This window comes from Lontra canadensis, unplaced genomic scaffold, assembly GCF_010015895.1.
Source record: "Lontra canadensis isolate GAN:19392208 unplaced genomic scaffold, GSC_riverotter_1.0 scaffold30, whole genome shotgun sequence".
NCBI lineage: Eukaryota > Metazoa > Chordata > Mammalia > Carnivora > Mustelidae > Lontra > Lontra canadensis.
Genome location: NW_022631024.1, coordinates 4,193,555 through 4,218,240, shown reverse-complemented (window position 1 = coordinate 4,218,240; position 24,686 = coordinate 4,193,555). Strand labels below are relative to the sequence as shown.

The 24,686-nt window shown below is 42.2% G+C and overlaps 1 protein-coding gene across 3 annotated transcripts in view; it reads left to right on the top strand.

The window, feature by feature from the left end:
* Positions 1-24,686, top strand: part of ASTN2 (astrotactin 2) — an 851,408-nt gene that overhangs the window by 545,300 nt on the left and 281,422 nt on the right. For all 3 annotated transcript variants that reach the window (XM_032865713.1, XM_032865714.1, XM_032865712.1), the window contains one exon: positions 6,474-6,662. In XM_032865713.1, the coding sequence (XP_032721604.1) occupies positions 6,474-6,662 (189 nt within the window). The remainder of the gene's footprint in view (positions 1-6,473; positions 6,663-24,686) is intronic.

Below are 24,686 nucleotides of genomic sequence, written 5' to 3'. Positions count from 1 at the left end.
TTGAGGGCACCATTATTTTTTTTTTAAGATTTTATTTATTTATTTGACAGCACAAGTAGGCAGAAGAGCAGACAGAAGGAGAGGGAGAAGCAGGCTCCCTGCTGAGCAGGGACCACCCCCCCCCCCCGCCCCATACAGGACTTGATCCCAGGGTCCTGGAATCATGACCTGAGCCTAAGACAGATGCTTAACCAACTGAGCCACCTAGGTGCCCTGGGGCACCATTATTCTACTTATCACAGGTTGTAATAAGGAATAAGTCAGTTCGTCTACAGAAAAAATATTTCACTAGACTGTGGAACTTGATTTTAGGGCTGAACTTTGCATATGTGTGTGTATATGAGTGGTTGTGTATACCTGTATACATATAAATACACATACATGCATATACATATGCATGTGATGTATATGTTTAATTTATATGTAATAATTACATATGTATGCATTCACATATTTAAAATATATGAATGATATATGTATTTCCAATGAATGGCACATCAAAGTTCCCAATTATGTAGTTTGAATAATAAGAATATAATAATAATAACAGAGTCAAAGAAGGGCTACTCTGTTGATTTTAAGAAATCTGGATCTAGAGAGAACTCCACAAGTAGTATTTGAGAAGCACTAGAAATGATTTTATGCTCTGTGGTAAATGCAAATGTGCTAACAGATGAAATAATGGTAGAGTAATACATGACCATAATACCATTAATCTTTGGGAAGCAGCAGTGTTGAAATGGCACCATGTATAACACATTGTCTACTATATGACACATGCGATATTGTCCTTTATGTAAGTTATCTCCATTCTCACATCAGCTCTGTGATCAAGATAACTATTATCCCCATTTACTAGATTGTGACACTGAGGCCTAGAGAAATTAACAGATAGGATCAGGGTCATAAGGCTGGTAGGGGGCATAGCCTCTATTTGAACCCGGGTTTAATGAGATCCAAACCCTGAACTTGACATCTGTGTCTCCCTTAAATAAGGAGGCATGAAATCTCAATAAATTCACCAAAGTAGAAATTATACAAGCTATATTCTGAGACTAGAATGCAATATTAGTATGTATTAATGGCAATCTAGCTAACAGATAAATGTCTCCCCTTGAGAGCTAAAAAACAAAAATAAAAACAAAACGAAGTAACACTTGGGTGGGGAAAAAAATCAAACTCAAATGACCACTTCTTTAAAAATGAGTAAGTGCAGAAAGGCTGCATATCCAATTCTCAGAATATGGGGAAAGCAGTCAGAAGCTCCATGTCATTTATTGAGAAGCAAGACAAATTGAAAATAAACAAATAAAGCATTCAAATCAAGAAGCCAGAAAAAGAATTATAAAGCAAAGTCAGAGAAAGCAGCAGGAAAGAATTAATATAAATGAAAACTGAAATAAATGAAAGAGAAAAAAGAGAGAGAGCCTCATCAATAAAATACAAAAGAGTGTTCAAATGAGAAAGAGCGAGAGAGAGAGAACCCAAATAAACACATTAAGAATGAGCTGGGGACATAACCATGGAAGCACAGAAGATAAAACAAATTTAATGAGAATACTGTGTACAACTTTATACCAATAAATTTGAAAGTCTTGATAAAATGCATTATTTTCTTAGAAAATATAAATTACCGAGTTTGAGTCATGATGGCATAGAAAATCTAAACAGACCGATAACATAAAATAAAATGATCAGAGAGCCAACTATCTGCAATTGAAAAGACATGAGCTAAGGGGATTTATACGCGGGTCCTATCAAATCATTAAGGAATGTATAACCGCTATCTTGTATAAACTGAATCAGAGAAAGAAAATAAATGGGCAGTTTTCTAATTTATTCCAAAATCCTAGTGAAGTCCTAATACCCAAACTTGGCAAATATATACTCATCCATTTAGAAAAATCTGGTAGATGTATGAGAACTGATGAGCTCCTTATGTGGTAGGATGAAAAATCAAGTTACAGAAATCAGTCATAGATTCCCTCAATATCGGCAACAATTAACTGGAAAACATAAGTGAAAAACCGATCCTCTTCCTGATGGGGAAAAGACTGTAATAGTAACAGCTATCACTAACTGTATGTTTGGGTATGCCAAATTCCAGACTTAACTCATTTAATCCTCACAGTAACTCCATGAAGTGGGAACTTCCTTATAGATAAGCAGAGGAGGCACAGAGAGGTTAAGCATTTTGTCCAATGCCACACAGCCAATAGGAGACAGAATCGGGATTTGGCATCTGGTGGTCTGTATCCAAAATGCAAGTCTGTAACCTCTGTAGCCTCCTATGTTGCCTAAATACCTGTGAATAAGCCCTGACACAATACGTGGAAGACCCGAGGTGTAAAACTTCAGTGAAGGTTTTAAAGGAACACCATACACATGGAGATACAAACTATGTAACCGAATTAGCAAACTCACAACTATAAAGATGTTAGTATAAGATAAGCTAGGTTGCCATAACAAATGAAACCTCCCAAGCCAGAAGCATATACACAAAAGTTTATTATAAATTTTTCATGCAAAATCCATGTGACCGAGGCTCCCCTCTTTTATCCTGCAGTATGCATTTGGAACCTGTGGTCTCCAAGCTTGACATAGCAAGAGAAGAGAGGGCTTGAGAATCAATCACACAGGATGTTTTGAAGGGCTGAGTCTAGCAGCAACATATCACATCAGCACAGATTCCATTATTCAGAATCCCGTCACATGGGATCCCACCACTGCAAGGGAAGCCTGGATGCAGAGGCTACCGTGCATATCAAGGAGGAGGACCCAGCGTGGTAAACAGAAGACATCATCTTTGCCACGGCTGGTGGCAGTGCCCAGCACAGAGCTGACTCTCAATATTTATATCTCTTAAATTTTTATCTTCCCCCAAATTGGTCTACCAATACATTGCAATACCACCCAAAATTCCACTTGGGTTTTATATGGAATTTGACAAGTTAACTCCAAAATTCATTTGAAGGGGAAAATAGTTTAGAAGAGTGAGGAGGTTTTGAGATAGAAAATCAGTCTTTACGATGGGGAGGGAACTTACTTTACTATATGCAAACGATGCTATAAAGCTGCAATAATTCAAAGAGTATAGAATTATTGCAGAAATATACAAATAACTAAGTAGGAAAAATTCCAACCCTGTATATATGGTATACATAGTGATTTAGTATATGACAAAAGAGCATTTTATATTAGTTAGTGAACCAGAGGGAACCTTCAGGTGATGGTTACTATTTTAAAAATAACCACTCCCGCCATGTACAAAATTAAATCCATACAGATTAAACAATTGAAGATGAAAAGATTTTTTTGTAATGAGAATAATATAGAGAACTATGTTTTATCATCTCGTGGCTTCCTAAGCATTGCCGCAAATTCAGAAGCAATAAAGGGCCAGGACAGAAAGGTTATAAGGTATCAAAAGTAAGATTAAAAGACAAGTACAGACTAGAAGAAAATTTCAATATATATGGCGGGCAAAGTTTAACTATCCAGAAAATATGCAAAGCATATCCAAGCCAATGAGGAAAAAGACAAGTATGACAATGGAAAAAATGGTCAAAGCACGTGAATGGACAATCTACACAAGAAGAAACAGATAGACCTGTGACACGAAAAGACGGTGAACCTCAGCGCTAATCAGAAAAATGCAAACCGAAACAAAAAATGACTCGGAGCGCCGGGATGCCTCAGTTGGTTGATCATCTGACTCTTGATTTCAGCTCAGGTCATGATCTTAGGGTCCTGGAATCGAGCCCCACATCTGGCTCTGCACTCAGCATGAAGTCAGCTTGGGAATCTCCCTCTCCCTCTGCCTCTGCCCCTCCCCCCACCAAATAAATATAAATAAGTAAATAAATAAAATGTTTTTAAAACGAGTTATTTTTCCCATCCGAGATGATAATAATTACCATGAAAGATACAGGGAAGTGGGCTCTCTCATTTATCAGTGATAGGACTGTGAATTGGTAGAGACTCTACAGATGTCTATTCAGGAGACCTAAAAATTTTTAAATTCATGAAACACTGACCCAGCAATCCCCCTTCTAAGATTTTGTTGTAGAAACACACATGTACACAATGATGTAGGCACAAAGATCTTCATTATGACACCATTTGCAATAATAAACAGCTGTAAACCACCAAAATGTCCATCCATAAAGATCAGCTAAAAATATGATAGTATACTTACACTCTCCAATGCCAAATAACCAGCAGAAAGGTAGATCTATATGAATACTGATTTGAAGAGATCTCTAAGAAATAGTATTAGGTACAAATGCATATCTTACAGCAACGTATGGTGCACTTATGAGTTTATTATGAAAAATTTATGTATAATATATTTTTATATACATGATATTGTATTTCTAAAGGCATTGAAAATACTCTAGAAGAATCTATAATAGTAATGATGAGTACTGAAATAGGAAGTAAGAATATGTATAGAGTGGAAATGAAGAACTTCCACATTTCACTCTATAGACTTTGGTAATGTTTAATCATTTACAACAAAAGTAGTATTCACAGGCATACGTGTGTGTGTGTGAAGAGAGAGAGAAAGCTCTACTTCAGGAAACCATTTCTTATACTTCCTGGGAACCTACTAGGATAAATGGTTGGAATTAGACTTTATTAAGAACTTACCATTTACTCTCCCCATTCATACAACTCGTATTATGTGTACTGCAACTTTATCAAGGGAGAGTTTAATTGCATTTAACAAATGCAAAAAGAAGTGGGGATAGACTTGATGAAGGTACCAGGACAGCCCTTCTTCCAAGAACTTTCCACTGTACTCGGGCAGGAGCATGTCAGCATGAGAAAGACAATTGGTGCTCCTGTGCAACACACTGGAGGTTAGAGAGGAACAAGGGAAGAGTGACAACTTTTCACAAGAGTGATCTAGATCAGCTTTTCAGCCCTGCCTCTTTACTTCCTGCCTTCAGTTGGGTTCCACGTCTCTAACATCAGCTACTGGCTCCTTCAACCCAGGAATATTTTCAACCCAAACCATCTCAAACAGACTCTCCCTTCTTCCAAATGAGTACCTGAGTATCTCTGCAGTCAGATTCAACAGATGTTTCACTCTACCTCCCAGAGAAAAGACAAATAAGAGACTGCCTGCCTTCTACTGCCTCCAGCTGGCACAGCCCAACCAGGGTCAGATCATGCAAAGAGAAACAACTAGAGTTGGAAAAACAAGAGTAGAAAAAGGTACCTTTGTTGCTTAACAGACCTGAATTTGAATGCCACTTTGCCACTCACTGACAGTGTGACATGCTTTATTCTTCTTTGCTCCTCATTTTGATTCTGGGTAAAGCAGGAATGATGATATTACTTGTCTTCTTGGTTACAAAATAAATATAAAAAGTGCCTATGGAAAATATATGCTCAGTAAACAGAAACACCATCACTGCCACTGTTACTATAATTTTTTTGTGTGTGTGAACCACCTTGAGTTTCTGTTTTTTTGCAGCAAATGTATCATAGGACCTTGTAGCTGCCTAGTGAATTAAGATAGGATAAGTGTTTCTACCCCATTTTACAGATGAGGAAACTGAAGATCAAATAAATTAAATGACTTGCTAGGGTTCACATGGGTCCAAAGGAGCAAAGATGACATCTATACAAGTTTTTCCAGTTGAGCAGCCTATTCCCTTGTGTGTGTTATCTATTATGTATACTCTATTCCCAGTGCCTAGCAAAGGAGCATGGGCAGGTAGACACTGGAAGAATTCCAGCTTTTGAACCGATTTTTCAAGGGCCGAGACCTCTGCTTTCTCCCCTCCCCCATGCTTAAGAGATAGCTTTTTTTCACTGCAAACATCCCCAGATTGCAAATGCTATTTCAACACCCCATTTAGATGCCTGTTTGGTCCATAGAGGAGGGTTTGTTTGGTCCCTGCCTCAGAGGCATGTTAAGGATTCTTTAGGATTGGGTAGTTAGAGGCCAACAGAGGCTGCTAACATTGCTAATTGAGCAGAAGCACTGGCTGCAGCTCGGTGAGCTGTCCGTGGTCCTGGACGGATCAGCTCTGCATTACAAGGGCAATAACAACATTGTTTTTGCTACAGTCTTCAACCTTGGTCGACAGATACACTGGGAATAGATTCTGGTTTGAGAAACTAGTTGATAATTCCCTGCGAATTGGTCTGTCATGCTTTTTAAAATCTGTGTGTTCATGGAAAACAGTTTTTAAATTTGCTTTGGGCGTAGATGTGCACTCTGGTTTCCCCCCGACTCCTCCAAAATGTCACAAATGACTTTCCCTGAATTTACCAATTTGCAGGATTAATGTGCTTTTCTCTAGACACCTGGGCCCTAGAGAGATTCCAGACAGAATAGCTGTCTCCATTCCTAAACTCTGACCTGTTTTGCAGGCAAAGGAGGCTTGGTTTTAGGTCACCCACAATGGGGGCATCCAGCATGCGGAGCTAACTCTCGGCTCTGTTTTATCACGCAGTTGTGTGGAGGAGTACAAGCTGGCTCCTGATGGAAAATCCTGCCTAATGCTCTCAGATGTCTGCGAGGGCCCCAAATGCCTCAAACCTGGCTCCAAATTCAACGACACCCTCTTTGGAGAGATGCTGCATGGTTACAACAACCGGACCCAGCATGTGAACCAAGGCCAAGTCTTCCAGATGACCTTTAGGTATGGGGCAGACACTTGCACTTCACTGTTGAATCACTACCCCAAATCTGGGCAGGGGGAGGAAGCCATGGGCACCATGGAGTTGAGTGGTTTTAGACTGGTTAGCATCTCCCCAGGCTCACTGATGCCTATCCAACAGAGTGTTAGAAGTCAGCAAAATTCATTCCATGAGTTTCCTTTTCCACTGACCTACTCCTTATTTATCCTGCTCTTCCATTTTTCTAATTCTAGCCACATTTTTAAAAATCAGTCTTAAATCATCCTGTAAGTACGGTTAATGGAATTTTAAAATGTTTAAATTAATCTTTCAGTCTATTAAAAAATAAGTATCTTTTGTAGGCTATTCAGGCAGTACAAAAATAAAGACATTTAATGAAGTAGAAAATAAAATTCCCATCACCCAGAAATACCCAGAATTAACATTTTCTTGAACATTCTTAAAACGCCTCTCTCCCTCTGTCTATCTACACACACACACACGCACACGCACGTGTGCACACACACAGACACGCCACATCTCAGTAAAGCTGTTTAGAAATTGCTGTTTTTTGCTCAACAGTATGTCGAAGACCTCATTCTCGGTTAATAAATACAGAGGTACCTGCGAAATTAAAAGATAAGGCTACTCTCATATGAGAGCAAACAGAATGGGGACTGGGTTGACCAAATTATATAAACATTAGACATGCAGTCTCATTATGAAACGCTCCCTGGGAGAGTCGGAGGAGCTAGACTTATTCATTCCTCAAAATCTGAAGAACCATAAGATGGTAGACTAAGTAGAATTGTTCCCTGTATAAGAAATGATTATCTTAAAAAAAAAAAGCTGTATGTTTAGACAGTTTTGCATGAAACTGTAAAAGGATATTATTACAAAGCAGGGCTCACCCCAGCATTTGAGATTGTGTCAACAAAAGTCAGAACTGGGAAAGAATATCTTCATTCTAATCATTATCATCCCCATTCCATCATCTAATTAACAATAGTGATGTTTATAGTAGGAGTGGTAATAATGACCGCTATTTATTAGGAATTACTCCATGTCAGACTCTTTACCAAGTATTTTTAGTAATAATGAAATGATGATGATAATGATGACATTAATTCAGCACAAGCTGAGGGCATTCCAAGCACTTGCCATCTACTATTTCAAGTGATCCCCCCAATGGCCCTGGGAAGCACGAGCTATTGTCATCCCCGGTATACAGATGAGAAATGGAAGTGTGAAGTGACTTTTCCACCTCTCCCTTCTAGGAAGTGAGAGAGACACGATAAAAGCATTTTAGCTTCACTATTAAAACCCTTCGAGGCACCGTGGCCTCCATTTTACAGCTGAGAAGTCAACATCAGAGGTAAAGTGACTCTCCCAAGGTCCCCATCCAGTGCGAGGCAAAGAATCAGGTGTCAATCTGGCTGACTCCCAAGCCTTGCTCTTTTTTTTTTTTTTTAAGCCAACATGCCTCATTAATTCCCATTTCATAGAACAAAAATGGAAATGTGAATTCCCTGAAACCATTCGCCTATGTAGTTATCACAGGCTGCTTGAGCACTGACTATGTCCCAGGTGCCATGCTTGCTTACTTGAGATACAATGAAAAGTGAGATAAAAGTAGTCCAAGACCCTGTGGTGCTTTGTAGTGTGTGTGTGTGTGTGTGTGCGCGCGCGCGTGCGTGTGTGTGCACGCTCATGTGTTTGTAAACTTACGGACTTATTTAATTTGTGCTAGGCACTATGAAATAAAGGAACACTATTGTTCCAAAATAACAATTAACAGTGGGGTCTAATTCAGTTGGAGCAGAATAGTAGATGTGCATGTACTGGGTTAGAAAGCAATAAGACTTTGGTGCCTACTTTTCAGATGAAGTGTTATTTAACTAATACCTAGACTTAGGTATTAGGTATGGGACTTAGCTTTGGGAAAGTATCAAGCAGAAACAGATGTTTTAAGAAGAAAAAGAACATGTTCCGCTTTAAGTAATGGAAAAGTCTGGTGTGGTTTTAGTCAAGCAAGTAAGGGAAGAGTGGTGGGAGGTGAAGCTAGAATAGTCCATAATAGCATATCATCATGGGGGTCTTGCAGGTCAGGTCTTTATTCTAGGAGCAAACGGGAGAACTCAAAATGGTTGAAAAACTGGAGTGTGCCATGGCAGCCTTATTATTTTCCAACCTCATGGTGGCTGCAATGGGAAATAAATGGCAATGAGGATTGCCCGGGACAGGGTGGAATGGGGGCTCAGTTGGGGCTTTATTGTGGAAGCCAAGTGAAAGTGTTGGTGGCTTCAACCAGGATGATGGGAACCGTTTGGAGAGAGAGGGGAATTTTGTGAGATAGTCGTGAAGCATGGTTCACAAGGCCAGTGAGCGTGGTAGGCAGAGGGTAAGGTCAAGGGAGGGTTTGAAAGTAATGAGAGCGACTGGTGGCTACACAGCAATTTAGTAGTTAGTAGTTGAGTCCTTCAAATCCCAGTGGAGTTTCCTTTCTGCCACGCAGATGCTCAAAGAGCAGTTGAATGCTACTTGACTGGAAAACTCTGGGAGAAATTTAAGGATAATCCAGATGAACTACTCCATACTGAGAACCACATGCTGACTTTCTCTAGTTTTAATGCTCCATGAAATTCTTTCTTCAGCATCATGATGGCTAACATAATGCTGTGTGGAATTCAAAAGAAAAAAGAGAAAGAAAGAAAGAAAAAGAAAGAAAGAAAGAAAGAAAGAAAGAAAGAAAGAAAGGCCCTTGTTTCTGAGAAGGAAATTTACAGGCTCTTACAATGACATACAATTGCCAAAAATATGTGAAAATTTAATTTCCAAATTGGCATTCCAGTAGTTTTCAAAGAATTTCTGTGTGAAGCCTTTTGAGAAGAATTAGAAGGAATGATAAGGAGTTTCTCAGAAGATGAGGCTTGTGAACTGGAATTGGAAGTGATAGCAAAGAACAGTGTCTCTTGGGAGGGGTAAGAGCTGGAAGGGCATTTTCTTGTCCGGGAAGGAGTCTGTAGATGCGTAGACACAGAGAGGCAGGAGTGGGGAGTCAGCAGACCAGGTCTCCAGCTGGACCTGGCTCCAAATCTGGCCCCACTGGTGACAAGCATATATCTTCTGCTTGTTTATTTTCTTAAAAGATTTTATTTATTTATTTATTTGTTTATTTATTTATTTATTTATTTGACAGAGAGAGAGAGAAGGAGAGAGGGAGAGATCACAAGCAGGCAGAGAGGCATTGCCTCCTGTTTAAAAAGAGGTGTTTTATCAGATTCTGGCCCTCACGGCAGCTTTCAGACTGGCCGGCATATATATGATAAGTGATCAGATGCACTTGTCGTTCTCATTCTCTCATGTGAAGATTAGCTTGGTCCAAAAGAAGGATCCAAACTGCATAGTAAGATGCTAGATTCTGAAGGAGAGTCATGGGATCCCTGATCTCATGTACATATGGGGAAGGGACTTGGCCAAGGTCACAAAAAAAGTCATTGCAGAGCTACCTCATACCCTCAGATCAGATCCCAGCATGCTTCTACTCCCAAAAAACTGGTCATTAAGAGAGAGCATGGTGCTGTAAAGGCTGGCCTGGGAGTCCCCAGGCTCATACAGAATTTTAGCCCCATCAGGAATCCTCATTCTGGCTCAGACACTCTGCTCATTGTTCCCAACCCTTCAATCTTGGGTTGTTTCTAAATAGCCAGGGTCTGTGTCTGCCCTGATTTGCTCATTGAAAAGAGTATAGTGAACAGACCACAATCTCTTTTGACAACAGCCTCAAGATTTAGGGAGCTCCCCAGACTACCATTGTGTTTGAGTGGCCCATTTCACGTAAGCTCTCTTATCCTTGGCTTCAGTTAAACTTTCTTTACAATAATTTCCATCCTTAGACTATGTCACCTCCTGGAGCCACATGCCAAGGCAGTTGACTTCCCATGGTGGGAAGGTGAGTGGCTTCTGATGAATCTAAATTTATCTCTTTCAAGTCTCCCTCACAGAGCCTCAGACCAGGAGGAGGCTGCTGCTCCTTTGTCCTCCAAGTTCCAGAAGGCAGGCCTGCAAATGTTTCAGTATCAAAGGCAGTTGTCATTTCTTGCCTCTCCTTTGTTCCTTTTCTCTCTCTCCTCCAAGTAATCTTCGGTCCAACCCTCCAGAGTAGCCAACAGGCTCCCCACCAGCCGTCTTGCCATATGCCACATTTCCTGACAACTGTCTGGCCTGGGATTTCAAGCTGTACCTACCAGCTAGAGTCTCCTGTGTGACAGCCACCACTCTGCTGTGTTCTCTTCCCTGCCCCCACCTCAAGCCTCCCACCTAGCAACAGGGGGTAGAAGACAGGTGTGCCTTTTCATTTCCTCTTTCCAATCCCCAAAAGAGCAGCCTAGATTTCTATTCTACTAAAGGCCTCCTATTACAAATATCTAAATTGGACTAGCATTTATCAGTCAGCGCAGACATAACCCCTTATTGTACACATGGAGAAACTGAGACCCAGAGAGGGATACAACTTATCCCGTGCTCACCATGATCTGGGGCCCCTCTGAGACTCAAAGTTAGAGTCTGTGACTCTCAAACCGGTGTTCTGTGGTTTCTGGTTCTGTTATAAGGGATGTTTATCACTTCTTCGTCTCCCTTTAACATCATGTGGTCCGCAGAGAGGGAGGACACAGGTGCCATAGGGGGATGACAGGTTCTTAATTAAGGGGGGAGCTTAGGCAAGAGCCACCCCTTGAGTACATGATTATGCAGGAACTTGATGCCATCAGCAATTACCTTCTCATGTGGCCGTGTGTAGGCTGCATTCTGCCCCTGAGAGATGAGCATGGGGTGATGCTTAGGACCCTGGTGGGCCTGGGAGTTATCTGCTGTGTATGAAGATTAAATGTGGTATGCACTGGGAGGCCATACAGAAAGGCAGAGGTAAGATAAGCATGATAAAGACAAGCTGTCAGAGAGGCCAAGCAGAGAGGAAAGGTGGGGGAGATGGGAAGATTTGAAGGAGAGACCCTCACCCTCATGTCACAACAGAAGTTACTTGCAGGATGGGTGGAAGTTGTTTTAAGAACCTGGTGTCTGGAGAGACCCCTTGATTAAGAATCCATTTCCTAATCAGAGGGACATGAGTGGACATAAAACTTTGTGAAACACTCAGGTTCTGTACAAACAAAAAGAGTCAAAGATCTCATTTCAGGGGATACCTGGGTGGCTCAGTTGGTTAAGCGGCTGCCTTCGGCTCAGGTCATGATCCCAGCATCCTGGGATTGAGTCCCACATTGGGCTCCTTGCTCAGCGGGGAGCCTGCTTCTCCCTCTGCCTCTGCCTACCACTGTGTCTGCCTGTTCTCACTCTCTCTCTCTCTAACAAATAAATAAATAAATTTTTTTTTTTTTTTAAAAAAGATCTCATTTCAGAATGACCCCCAAGTCCAGGAAGCAATGTCAAGCCTTCCTGGTTCTAATCCCTTTCTGTGCACTGCATTGGTCTTAAGGACTCACGCAGGGTCACTATTAGAATTCCCTCCTCCTAGCTCTCCATCATTGAGGGGCTTGGTAAAGACCGCCAGAGTGAGATAAACTTATCAAAGTTTGGTGGTATTTGATGTTTTGTTTGTTTTTCATTTCCCTCCCTCCCCCATCCTCATCTATCCTACTTCATTCCTGTAAGAAAGAGAGGTCAACTTTGGTTATAGATTGTGCGGATTTAGATAAACATCAGTCAAGAGCTCTTATTGAGCCCAGAGTCTCAGAAATCACAGTGAGGAGAAGTTGCTTGGGAATGAGGGCTGAGCGAATGATGGTTGTAGATTGTGCAAAAGCCTCATTGAAAGTAAGAATGGTTCTGCCAGTGGCTATTTCCCATAGGCCTTCAAGGATGACCTCCAAAGAGCGTGGGGAGCTCATGGAAGATTTGTTAGAACTAAGGCACTTTCAGTCTAGTCCGTTTATCAGATGTGCATATTGTACAGGGTAAGAGGAGAGTTTGGGGTAAGATGTGGGATTTCAGGATGAGGCACCACCAACCCACGCCTGGTGAGACAGAAGAGTTCTCTTTAAGGATTTGAGAAAAGCTGGCTTTTGTTAGTGGCACCCACTTGTTTCCCAGTAGAGGGTCCTGAGTCACAGCTTATTAAGTGGCCTCCACAGCTATTTTTTTAGTGCCTTTCTGGGTGATGATTAATAATACATGCTGCTTCTGGGTCCTTCCCTTCCCTCCCTTCTCCCTCTTTCTCTTGTCCTCTGCGTTTAGCCATGTGCATTTTTGTTATGTGCCAGGTCCTGTATCGCATACTTTAATTTTCTCATCTAATCTTCCCAATACCTATCACAAAATGGCCCTTAACAACTTAGTTTTCTAAAAAAGGAAAGGAATGTATCAGCCAGAATGCATTTGGTCGTGCCCCTACCAAATGCCCTGCGTGGAATTGCAGGGGTCCCGTTCATTCTGGCATTTGGGAGTCTGAGCTGACAGAAGTATCATCTTCATGTGTTCCCGTGAACACTCTGGTAATGGGAACAAAACCTGGCTCTCATCATTTCCTCCTCCGGATGACATTCTGCTCAGATTCCACTGGTCATGTCCAGTCCTATGGTCACAGCAGCCCTCAAAGTGTTGATCAGGACATGAAACCCTATCAAGTGCTGAAAAGACCCAGAAGTATGTGGGACGCCAATATGATTTACTGCATTGAGGTACAGAGATGTTGAGCCAACTAGCCCAATAGTTGTATAGCTATCATGTGATAAATCTCAAGTCTAATAACAAAGCCCATCTAGCAGTGTACCTTTTGGGATCCTAGCCTTTTTCCATCACCACCTCTGGGAACTGTAGTAATACCTTCTAGTCTCTTCTCTACCATTTCTTTCATTCAACTCCCAAAGAATCATAGACTTTGTAGATGGATGAACCTTGGAGAACAGTTTCTACATCCCCCTTTGGTAGATGAGATGCCTGAGTCTTAACAGTATTTAAATGAATTGCTTAAAATCATATAACTAATAAGTGAATAAGTTTTAACTTATAAATCCCAGTCTGTTGGGCTGCACTATAGCCACTCTGAAGGGTTAGGAACTTATGATCCAACTCCCACACTATACAGTTGGCAACTTTAAGGTCAAGGTTCCATAAAGAATTAATGGTAGAGCCAGGACTGGAACCTGTTTTTCTGCATTTTCAGGTCTGGGTGTTTTGTGATACACCATGATTTTATTATAACAAGAGAAAGCAAATGAGGCCAATGGTGGAGAGATCATTAATTAAAAGTGGAATTAGCTTCTGATTTGCAAGGCGACTCCAAGCCTCTCTCTATGGTGATATCCCAACTCTTCACAAAATCCTCAACTTGCCACCTGGAGATGCAGCTTTATGCTACTTTCTCTGGGGTATCAACTCAGGAGACCTTGGAAGTGTACTGAGGACAGAAATTAGAGGCTAGATCAGAAGAGTTAAGGGGTGATTTTCCCTGGGGCTCTGACTCTTAGGCTGGCTGGAGAAGACTTTCCCTTTGATATCTCCAGTTTTCCAAGGTTTTTGGACATACTCTGAGTAAGTCAAGGCCAGTGTGCCCCATGAACCATAGGTCCTGAAATCCAAAAAGCTGAGTTTCTATTCCTGTTCTGCCTCTTTCTATTGGATCACCCGGGGTCATTCTCTCCTGATTTCTGTTGCCTTTTCTATAAATTAAGGTTAAGGCAGAGCTTGGGTGAAGACTAAGGAATACAGCCTCTTTCTACTAAACCCCTATGGCCATGGGATTAGTGAGTCCATTCCTGTCACCTGATCATAAGACTCACCTGGGCTGCACCGAGACTTACCAATCTTTTTTTCTTTTTTTCCTCCCAGATAAGGGGCCTGGGAAAGTGAGTTGTCTTCATGTTCCCAGGTGACTCTCATTATCTAGAAATTTGAGATATATTGGCCTGGTGTCTAAGATATTAGGCTCTAGAATCTGATCCTAGCTTGCCACCTGTCAACTGTGTGACCTTGGGCACATTCGTGCATTAAGCCTCAGTTTTCTCTTCTCTAAATTGGGAATAATGACCATACCCACTTCTCAATGGTTTTTTGATGATTAAATGAGACTGGCACCGTTTCCATCCCTGTTCTCATCAGAAAAGCAGGACCCAGGTGCCATGGGGGCTGCCAAATCAATAACTGGGAGGAATCTTACTGAAATGGCCAGCCTCCTTATGCATGATTATGCAGGAACTTTATCCAGTTTCTATCTGGGACCCAACACAAGGTGGCAGGCTGCTACCATGTAAAATAATGAGGTCTAAATCCCAAATCTGCCATATTGTAGCTGTGTGGCTTTGGGCAAAGCTCTTAACCTCTACGAACCTCAAGATTTCAACCATAAAGTGGGCTTTTAACCTGAAAATATCCTCAAAGGGCTATCATCATCCTCATAACTTACTCCAACCAACATGTTTTGGTGAATGTATTGCTTCGGTGAAATGCCTAGAGTAGGGTCAGAAACACAGCTCTTCATGCTCTGTGGGTCTATGGGAGGGGGGCAGTTCAGCCAACAGTGTGGAATAGGCAGCAGTTCAAGGTCACCTTCTTTTGGGAAGACATCGTCTTGCTCATGTGTTGTATCATATGTATCCTATATTGTAGCCCCTTTGTTTCTGTGTAAATGACCTATAGGGAAATACATCCAATCAGGAATGTGGGATTTAGATGCTCATGACTGCAGAATTTGATAATGGACCAGGGACTTATGTCCAAAAGTTTTAGAAGTGTGGAACGCATCTGTGTTAATATTAAAAATATGTAACAACTAGCTTAGAAGTGACCCTGACCTGTAGGAAAGGATATCCATCCAAACACAATGAAGATTAACCAGTACGTCCTATGGTCTGCCCATCTGTCTTGCTCAGCAACTACTTTTCCTTCTGGTAAATTTCCCAATATCCTTATGTATGATTGATAGTGTAAAACTATTTTTCTTTCCTTTTCAAAGCCGGACTTTAAGGGGCGTAGGCAGGTATTTCTCCCATGATACATGTGGACAGAGCAGGCTGACTGCCATACTTTTTACACGAGAGAACTGAAACTCGGAGAGGTGACGAATGGCATCCAAGATCATACAGCTAATATGTGACAGAGCCAAGAGTTGAGAGCCACAGCCTGCCCTTGTCTCCACTCTGTAGCCTCTAGATAATGTGTGCAAATGCCTGTACATATGGCTCAAACCATATGAACCTCAAAGAGCAGGAAAGCAAGTAATGGCTCATCATCATTACTCTATACAAAAACCCTATCTAAAGGTAGGACTTTCCCCTATGCCTGCTTATAGCCAGGACACAATATACATGAAATACACTAGTGATTCTCAGTCTCTAATATGCATACAAAGTGCCACAGAATCCTGCTAAAATACAAGCTCTGGTTCAGTGGGTTGCAGATAAGACATGAGACTCTGCTTTTCAAATGAGTTCTTGGGTCTGAAGACCATCTTTGTATAGCAAGGTGTGAAACTAAACTTTTTGTGAGATATGAGCCCAGATGAGGCCTGAAAATGGAGAAGGATTGTTACTTCTCCATTTGCCTGTTGGATTGCGAGAACCAAGTCCAAGGCCAGTGACATTTAAAGGCTATGCAGTCACAGAGGTGTCTCTTTCCAGACCAATCAAGCACAGAGCCTGTATTTTGGATTTGTAGCAGTCAGGGTGACAGTTCTGCCCTGTCATCCAACAGGCCCTTTGGGCATAATATAGCACAATTTATTTTCTCCATCCATCCATCCATCCATCCATTGGCTCTGCTTAAATGATGGTTATGAGATACTCTGAGCATCAGTCCCAGTGGGAGAGGAGGCATTTATCCTGAGTCCAGTGTCCTGAAGCCATGCTTGAGTGCCCTGATCAGAGCCTCCTGTTTGCCACACTGTAATTCCTCCATCATTGGATGCAGCGGAAGGCTGGGCAGCAGTCAGCATCAGGGCACAGGTTGAGACAAACACCCAAAAAAGTAGTGAGAAATCCATTTGGGAAGGGACACTGGCCTGAGTGAAGCTTTATTATTCTTAAGTGCTTGGACAAAAATCTCATACCATCAACACTCATTAGTATAATTAGGGACAGAAAGAAAATAGTAAAATTAAGACCTGGGGAAAGATGCTTTTTACTTTTTGCATGTGGGGAGCAGGGAATTGCAATCCATTTTTCAACAAGGCCTCTCTAATCTCTCTCCCTAATTATAGTAAAAGATTTAATTTAAAAAACAAAATTATTCTCAATGTTCACACTCTAAATATACCAAACGTGGTCATTTTATGAGGAAAACAAATTACACATTGCACATTTTGAGTGTTCTCCAACTAACCTAAAAATGTGTGTCTAGTCTGCAAAAGTTGCTAAAGCAACAGAGCCAACCAGGTTCATTTCACTTCTCCTCTCTCTTCTCCTTCCCCCTTTTTTGTGGTTTGGTTTTTAGTTTTCTGGCTTCAGAATCCCTGACTCTGTCCTTTTTTCCAGGAGGGGGAAGCCTATCGGAACCATCAAGCCATCTTAAAGCAGAGACAATTTTTAAAGAAGCACCATTTCATTATACTCAAATGCAGGCAGTAACTCAGGCTGGTCTAAGTGCTCAGAAGGAAAAGTCCATAGGGAACCTAGGGAACAGATAAGGATAGATTGTAATTAGCACAGTAATTGTAATTAGCAGAGCAATTGTAATTAGCACAGTGATTGTTTGTTCATAATGGGTGCTTCTAAAGTGACTCCAGGCACTTTGTTCTCTTAAGTATCTTCTGCCATTTCCCTGGTGATCTTATTTACACTGCTAATGTACTAACGTGCTTAGCAATCTCTTTTATAAATAAACACTCCAAAGGTACAAGCCAGCCCAGCCCCTGGCCAAGCATTATGCATCCTTAATTAATGGAGTCCACAGTGCTGAAATTTCACTGTATTTGCATTATGCAAAGGCAACAGTAAGTATATTACTCTCCGAAGAAGTCACACCTCCGAAGTCATTTTTTGTTGTTCTTGTCATTTTGTTAATTACAGGAGGGAATAAGGTGGCCGAGGACTGCACTTGAGGGCAGAGATGCCAGTCCTGACTTTACCTCTCCTTCTCATTTGTTACTTAGCAACTTCTTGTCGAGCACCTGTGACACATAAGCTTTGAGGATGAGAAGATGAAGGAGACAGTCCAGGTCTCTACTCTTAGATGGACCACTGGCCCAGTGTTGGCGTGGGTGAGCAGAAGTAGGGAAGGTGTCCTCCAAGCTGCTGGCTGAAACCTGGAGGATATGATTAAGAGTTAGCTAAGTGGGAGAGTAGCCCAGGCAAGTAAGAGCATAGGGCATCTGCAGATGTGAACATCAAGGGGACTGTGAAGAGGGTGAGGGAATGGGATTGTAGAGATAAACCACAGAGAAGCATGGGCATTCAACCAGGAAGGGTTATTTAAGTGCCACGGTAACGGGACCATTACTGGCTATGAGACTTTGCCCGGTCTTCTAAACTTCTGAGGCCGGTGTGCTCACCATTAAATCAGAGAACATGATAATACCATCCTACAGGAGAATTATGGTGGGGAGGGAGAGGTGATGAGAAATGTCAGGTTAAAATGCTCTGTAAAGTGTGAAGACACGTGTAGACGTTAGTGACATTTTCCTAACACAAATCAGAGGATCTGTGAGATGCCACTTACTCTGAAATTTTGTGCTGGAGTGCACATCCTGGCACACTTGAGATCATGTGAGATGCAAATTCACCAGCATTACTTTCTTTGTGTTCCTTCCAGAGAATTGAGAAAGTAAGTCTATTCTAAGTGCACATTAATAAGCCTACGCATGTGTATCAAGAAAATTAATTTTTAGGGAAATATTTCCATTTCAGGGAGATGCCCTGAATAGAAATGTATTTAGTAACAGTTCTAATGAAAGATATGATCACAGTTTATTGGATGGGAATTAATACGAAAAGCTCCAAGGGCAGTGACTGGGGTTTTATGTAACATCACCACTGAATAATTTCTATTAATGATAATCTAGTGAAACACCTCAAAGGTGGCTTTTAAGAGTCCAAAATGAGCATTTATTTTTATGTGTCATAAGATCCTCAGAGGAACCCATTAAGCAGGCAGTTAATTAGCAGGCAAAAGCCAGGAGCCAATACTGCAGGCATTGGGGTAGCCCAGTCCCGCTTTATTCAGTACATTTCTGACCATGTTGCAAGAACCTTCATCCCCAAATCAGCCAGCCACCTCCCCCATTCTCCGTGAGGGTCCTGGCATTTGCTGTGACCTTGAAGATGCTCCAGCTTGTCTGGGGTGCTTTCTAGAGTAGGAAGAAAGACATAGGATAAAGGGATTGGTCTTCCTTGCCCACTCATGGTTCAGAGAACTAAAGTTGCACCAAAGTTGTAACACTCGAGTTACACCTACAAGTTTGTATGAATCCCCAAAGTACTTCTGAGGAGTTTGTGATGACCTGGCCACTGGGAAAATACAAGTCTATAGGCAATCTCACAGCTGTGTTTGCAAAGGAGGTGGAAACCTAGCTTGAAATTAAACTACATAGCAATTAAATTCTCCTTCAGCTGTGTGATTCAACCAATAAATATACACTGAGTACTTACCATGTGCCAGGTTCTGGAAATAAAGCTGGATAAGATTCACAGAGGCCCATGTTTGTGTAAAGGGCAAAAGGATATAGTTTTTTTTTTTTTTTAATTGGTATTATGTGGGTTTGTGTATCTTAACTCTCTTTTTTCTTTCTCAAAGACCTGGGAGCCATCTCTTTGAAATGTAACCATTGAGCAAAGTAAAATACATTGGCAAATTCAGAATAACCCAATGGGTCATGTATGGGTCAGGACATACCCATCAGCCAACCCCTACCACTCCTTGCCTCGAAGTTCTCCAGACCTTTCCCACCTACTCATCCCAGCCTCAAAAATCTTTCTGCCCCGTATCTCGATGGAATTGTGTTCAGACCGCTTTCCCGTATTGTAGTAACATTGTAGTACTACTTTCTTAGGTATCTGTCCAGTGTTGTTGTTTTTTTTTTTTTATTAAGCAAGTAAGATTAAAAATTACTCCTTCCTCTTCTTTCATAAAAGATACACTAAGTATATCGTCTTCCCCCCACCACTTAGCGATAGCTCTTAAAGGTCTTTCCATAGACAATGAACTTTTAAAAAGTGACGCAGAGACCATTCTAATATAGGAATCCCATTTGTGATACAGGGTGCCGCCATGGTTAAGTAGGGGCACCCGAGAGGTAGAGAGAACTGGGTTTTGGAGACTGTGGTTCTTCCCCTTGGACTGCCATGAGTCACAAAGGTGGTTTCTCCCTTCTCAGCCTCATCCCCTCATCTGCACAATAAGGTTCTTACATCTCCTTGTGTTGTTGTAAGACAATAAGATAAATGCAAGGTGTTCAGTCCAAGGGGCGCCTGGGTGGCTCAGTCAGTTAAGCGTCTGCCTTTGGATCAGGTCATGATCTCGGGGTCCTGGGGTCGAGCCCGTGTCACACTCCCTGCTTAGCAGGGGGTCTGCTTCTCCCTCTCATTCTCCCTCTGTGCTCTATCAATAAATATATAAAATCTTGAAAAAAAAAAAAAGAATTTCAGGGCTATGAGAAAGCAGCTCTCTGAAGCGTTAGCAGGGGCAAACCTACGGTACTTACCCTGCACCGGTCACCACATTTTTTCTCTAACCAAAACATTTACTGAGTACCTGGTTATATGTTGGTCAGTGTTTTGGGAAGCCAGAAGTACAGCAGTGAACAAAACACTTCTAAAATAGCTGCCCTGGTGAGTTCTAGTGTGGGAGACAATCTACAAATTAATACAGACTGTCAAGTGTACACACAATGGAGGAAAGAAGGACAAGAGGTTTAGTGAGCGCTAGACCGGGGCCCCTGTCTAATACAAACTGAGCAGGAAAGACCTCTTCGATAAGGTGACACTGGTGCATGGATCTTAGGTGAGACAGTGAGCCTTGCAGGTATGGAAGGAAGAGTTTGCAGGTGGAGGACACAGCATGTTCACAGACCCTTGGCATGTTCCATGAACAAGAAGGAGCCCAGGGAGGGGCGCCTGGGTGGCTTAGTTGGTTGAGCGCCCAACCCTTGATTTTGGCTCAGGTCACAGTCTCAGGGTGGTGACATCAAGTCCCACGTTAAGGGGGAGTTTTCTGGAGATTCTCTCCCTCTGTCCCTCCCCTCATTCTTTCTCTCTCTCTCTCAAATAACAAATAAATAAATCTTTAAAAAAAAAGGAAAAAAGGAGCCCAAGTAGATGGAACATAGTGAAAGAGGTGGTAAGTAGTAGGAGAAAATGTTCTAAATAAAAAAAATAATGGGTGTTGAGTGGAGCAATGTGGCAATCTGTGTCGAGTTCTATGAGTCACGTAAGTGCAATACTTTGGATTTTATCCTGAGTGAGAAGAGAAAGAAGCCAGTGCATGGTTTGAGCAGCAGAGGGCTATAATCTCACTCGTATTTTTAAAAGACCACTCCATCTGGTGTGTGAAGATAGACTGCACTGGCCAGGATGGAAGCAGGGAAAGCAGTTCCAGAGCTTCTGCAGTGGTTCAGGTGGAATACAATGGAGCACGGTTGGATGAGTTGACACAGTGAGAGGTGGGCAGACTCTGGGTGTATCCTAAAGGCAGGGCGACAGAATTTGCTGATGCAGAAGACAAAGCAGGGGGCAAGGTTGGCTCCCTGTTTTTTGGGTCCCTAAGCCACTGGATAGATGGAAGTCCCACGGATGGAGATAGGAAGAGTAGGCATAAGGGAGGGGAGCACAAACAGAAATTTAGTTTCAGCCATATTAAAAAATGAACTCATTTGTGGAAAATTCCAGTCATTTATAAAAGTGGACAACAGTGCCATCACCCCCAGGTCCTCAGCATCCTGCTTCGGTAGCCCATCGTTGGGCCATGTCTAATCGATTTCTTCACGGAGATGTCGGGAAGCCAGTTGGGTATACCAACCCAGAAAAGAGACCAGACTCAAAATGCAAATTTCAGATGATTTAGCATATGAATAATACAAAAGTAAAAAGAGATATACTTACCTGAGTAGAGAGAGAAGAGAGGAGCCCAGGCCCTGAGCCCCAGGGGGTGGGGGTGGGGGGGTTGCCGTACTTATGGGTCAGATAGATGAAGAGTCACGAGCAAAAGAGGGTGATGAGAGTCGGCTCCCAGTGACCTGAGAGGAGAACCCAAGTTGTAGCTTCACCCATTGACAACCACTCAGCTCTCGCAACAGGGTGATGTCCAGATAGGACACTAATTTTCTCAGCATCATTCAGCTTGGAACTGGTGGAGCCAGGATTGGAATCTAAGTGTGTGTGGCTCCAAGCCCATCCCCAAATATCCGTTCTTCCTCTCTGCTTACACCACACGGTCACACATCCTGCTCCATTCACATCACTGCGCTAGGCTGAGGGACAGGAGGGTGGTGGCAGCTGGGGAGTGGGAGAATGTTATAAAAATATGCCCACGTTCAAAGTTAACCAGCCACACAAATCATGATGTCTGTTATGGGCCACCGAATTACCTTAGTCAATAATTCAGTGCTGCCTAATAATATTAACAATGCTGATAATTGCTATTTACTGAGCACACATGTATGGGTCAGAAACTCTGCAAAGTGCTTCAGAGGCTTCTCTTGTTTCATCCTCACAACAAGCTCATGGAGATGAGCCAACCTTATATCCGTTCTGCATAGACAGACATTGAGGTTAAAAAGCTTAGAAAGTGGTGGTGAGGGATTTGCTGTCTTCCACCAAGGGCTTTATGACCACACTGTCCAGAAGGGAAGGAGGGAAGGAAGGGCAGCACAGGCTTTGCAGTCAAGTAGATACGAGTTCAAATCCTAGCTCTCCGAAATATGATCTTCATTATTAACCCACTCAGCCTGTTTTTTTTATCCATGAAAACAAAGATGAAAAAAAATCCTATCTTGCCTTCTACTATTTTTTCTACTGAAATACTTGTAAAAACCTAAATTAAATTAATATTTGTATGATCATTTATTCAACATCTATCTTCCCTGCTGAGATGAGACCCAGAGCATCTTTGACTGTTTGTCAGTGTAAATCCCCAGGGCCTAGCAAAGTGTCTACACGACGAAGGTTTTGACATATGGTAGCTGTAAGTTTGAAGTTGATTCTTTTTTTAAGCTTATGGATAAAGTGCAGGAGAGCTGTGGGCCAAAGATGCTTTTGTACCCATCTGCAGACTGATGAGCCTTTCTCAGTCATGGTCTTCACACACTGTGCCATTTTCTATTTTAGTTTCCCTCCGCAAAGGTAAGAGTATAGTTTAAAGATGAGACTCCGGCAGACCTGGAATTAAATGCAACCTCTGCCGTTATTAGTTGTATGACCTTGGTCAAGCCCCCTGACCTCTCTGGACTTCATTGTCCTCATTTGCACAAGGCGACTATATTAACTGCCTCATTGGTCGGGTGGCTAAAGGCCAGTGGTTAAATCAGCTGACCCGGGGTAGACACTCAGGATATTCTGATTATTTTTGCTTCTCACCCTCAAGCCAGAAACCATGTTTATTTACATGCCTGGTGATTAGAAAAATAATAATAAACAGAGCTTGACCAATAGAAGGTGACTTACAAGTTGGAAGGCAGGAAGAAAGAAAAGGAAGGAGCAGGGCGGGATGAAGGAGAGAGGGTCAGAGGACAGAAGGAACAAAGAAGGAAGTCGGAAAGGTTCTGTGAGCTTCATAAAAGATCCCATTCACTCATTAAATGAGTACCCTGCTCTCACTAAATTTTACTCAAAGTGATGGAGATACAAAGCATTGCACTATATCCCAGTTATCCTAGAAGTGTTCTAGTTTATGCCATTTGCCCCAAAGTCGTGTCTAGTTTAGCATTTATCCCACATAAAAGTCACCTGGATTAGATGCTAACTTCCATAGTCTCTCTACCTGTCGAGTTCCTAGATCACATGAGAAAGAGGCTTAGTCTAGTGAAATCCAGACTAGTGATCTGGGGGTGTGACATATAGAAGTTTGGGTACTCTAGGAGCAAATGCCAGGGACCCACCTGGAGTTTAGGAATCCAGGTAGCTGCTCTGCAGGAAGTAATGTCTAAGCTGAGATGTGAAGGGTGAGTTAGAGCTCCTTAGGTGAAAGGAGACAAGGCGGGGAGACTGGTGAGCTCCTAAGAGTTGGTACAGAGGACAGATCACGCCAAATATAAAGACTAAGGAGAACTCAACTTGGTGTTCAGAAAGTATGAAATATGTGGGGATCTCTTTCCTGGTCTTCATTCACTCAGTAGGTCCCTAAAGAGGGAAGAAGAATGGAAGTTTATGAAACATGCACCCTTGGATTGGCCTAAAGGGACATGCCACAGAGGTGCCAAAAAAGGCAGAGAGAAGAACACCCACCTCCCCAAAATTAGCTTCTCTTGAAAAGACACAGGGGAAGCTTTTATTCCGACAAAGTTATGTTAATATTGTCAAGTTGGTGCACTGGGCTGCTGAACTGTTACTTGGGGACTGTCACAATATTGATGGGGAGTTTGGCAAGTTAATTTTCAATCTGTCACTTCACTCTTCTGCGACTCTTGCTCCTTAATAAAACTCCACAGTGATTGTGGGCTCAGCTGACAGCTGGAGAGTGATCTCTGAGTCTGAAACTGGCATGAAATGATTCTTTCTACTCTCCCTTTCTCCTCCTGCCCCCTCCTTTTCTCAAAAAGGTTGCCAACCTGAAGTGAGAAACCCTTTCTCTTACAAGAGAGAGATCATCATTGAGGTCTCTGTGGGGCCCTGGAAGGGATTTGGGGTTTGCAGTTAGACCCACTCGGGTATGAATGCCAATTCTGCTACTGGCTAGTTGTGTGGCCTTGTGAAAGCTACTTCAGGTATCTGATTTTCTGGTTCCTCTGGTTGTCGTGATATAAAATAATGCATGTCAAAGCATGTACTGTAATTCACAACTGGCCATTTCCCCTTCTTCCTTTCAACAATATGTGTGGCATGGGCTGCGGGTGTCGGGCCCTGGACTCAAATGGCAAGTGAGTCAGAGACTCTCCCTTCCCATATACC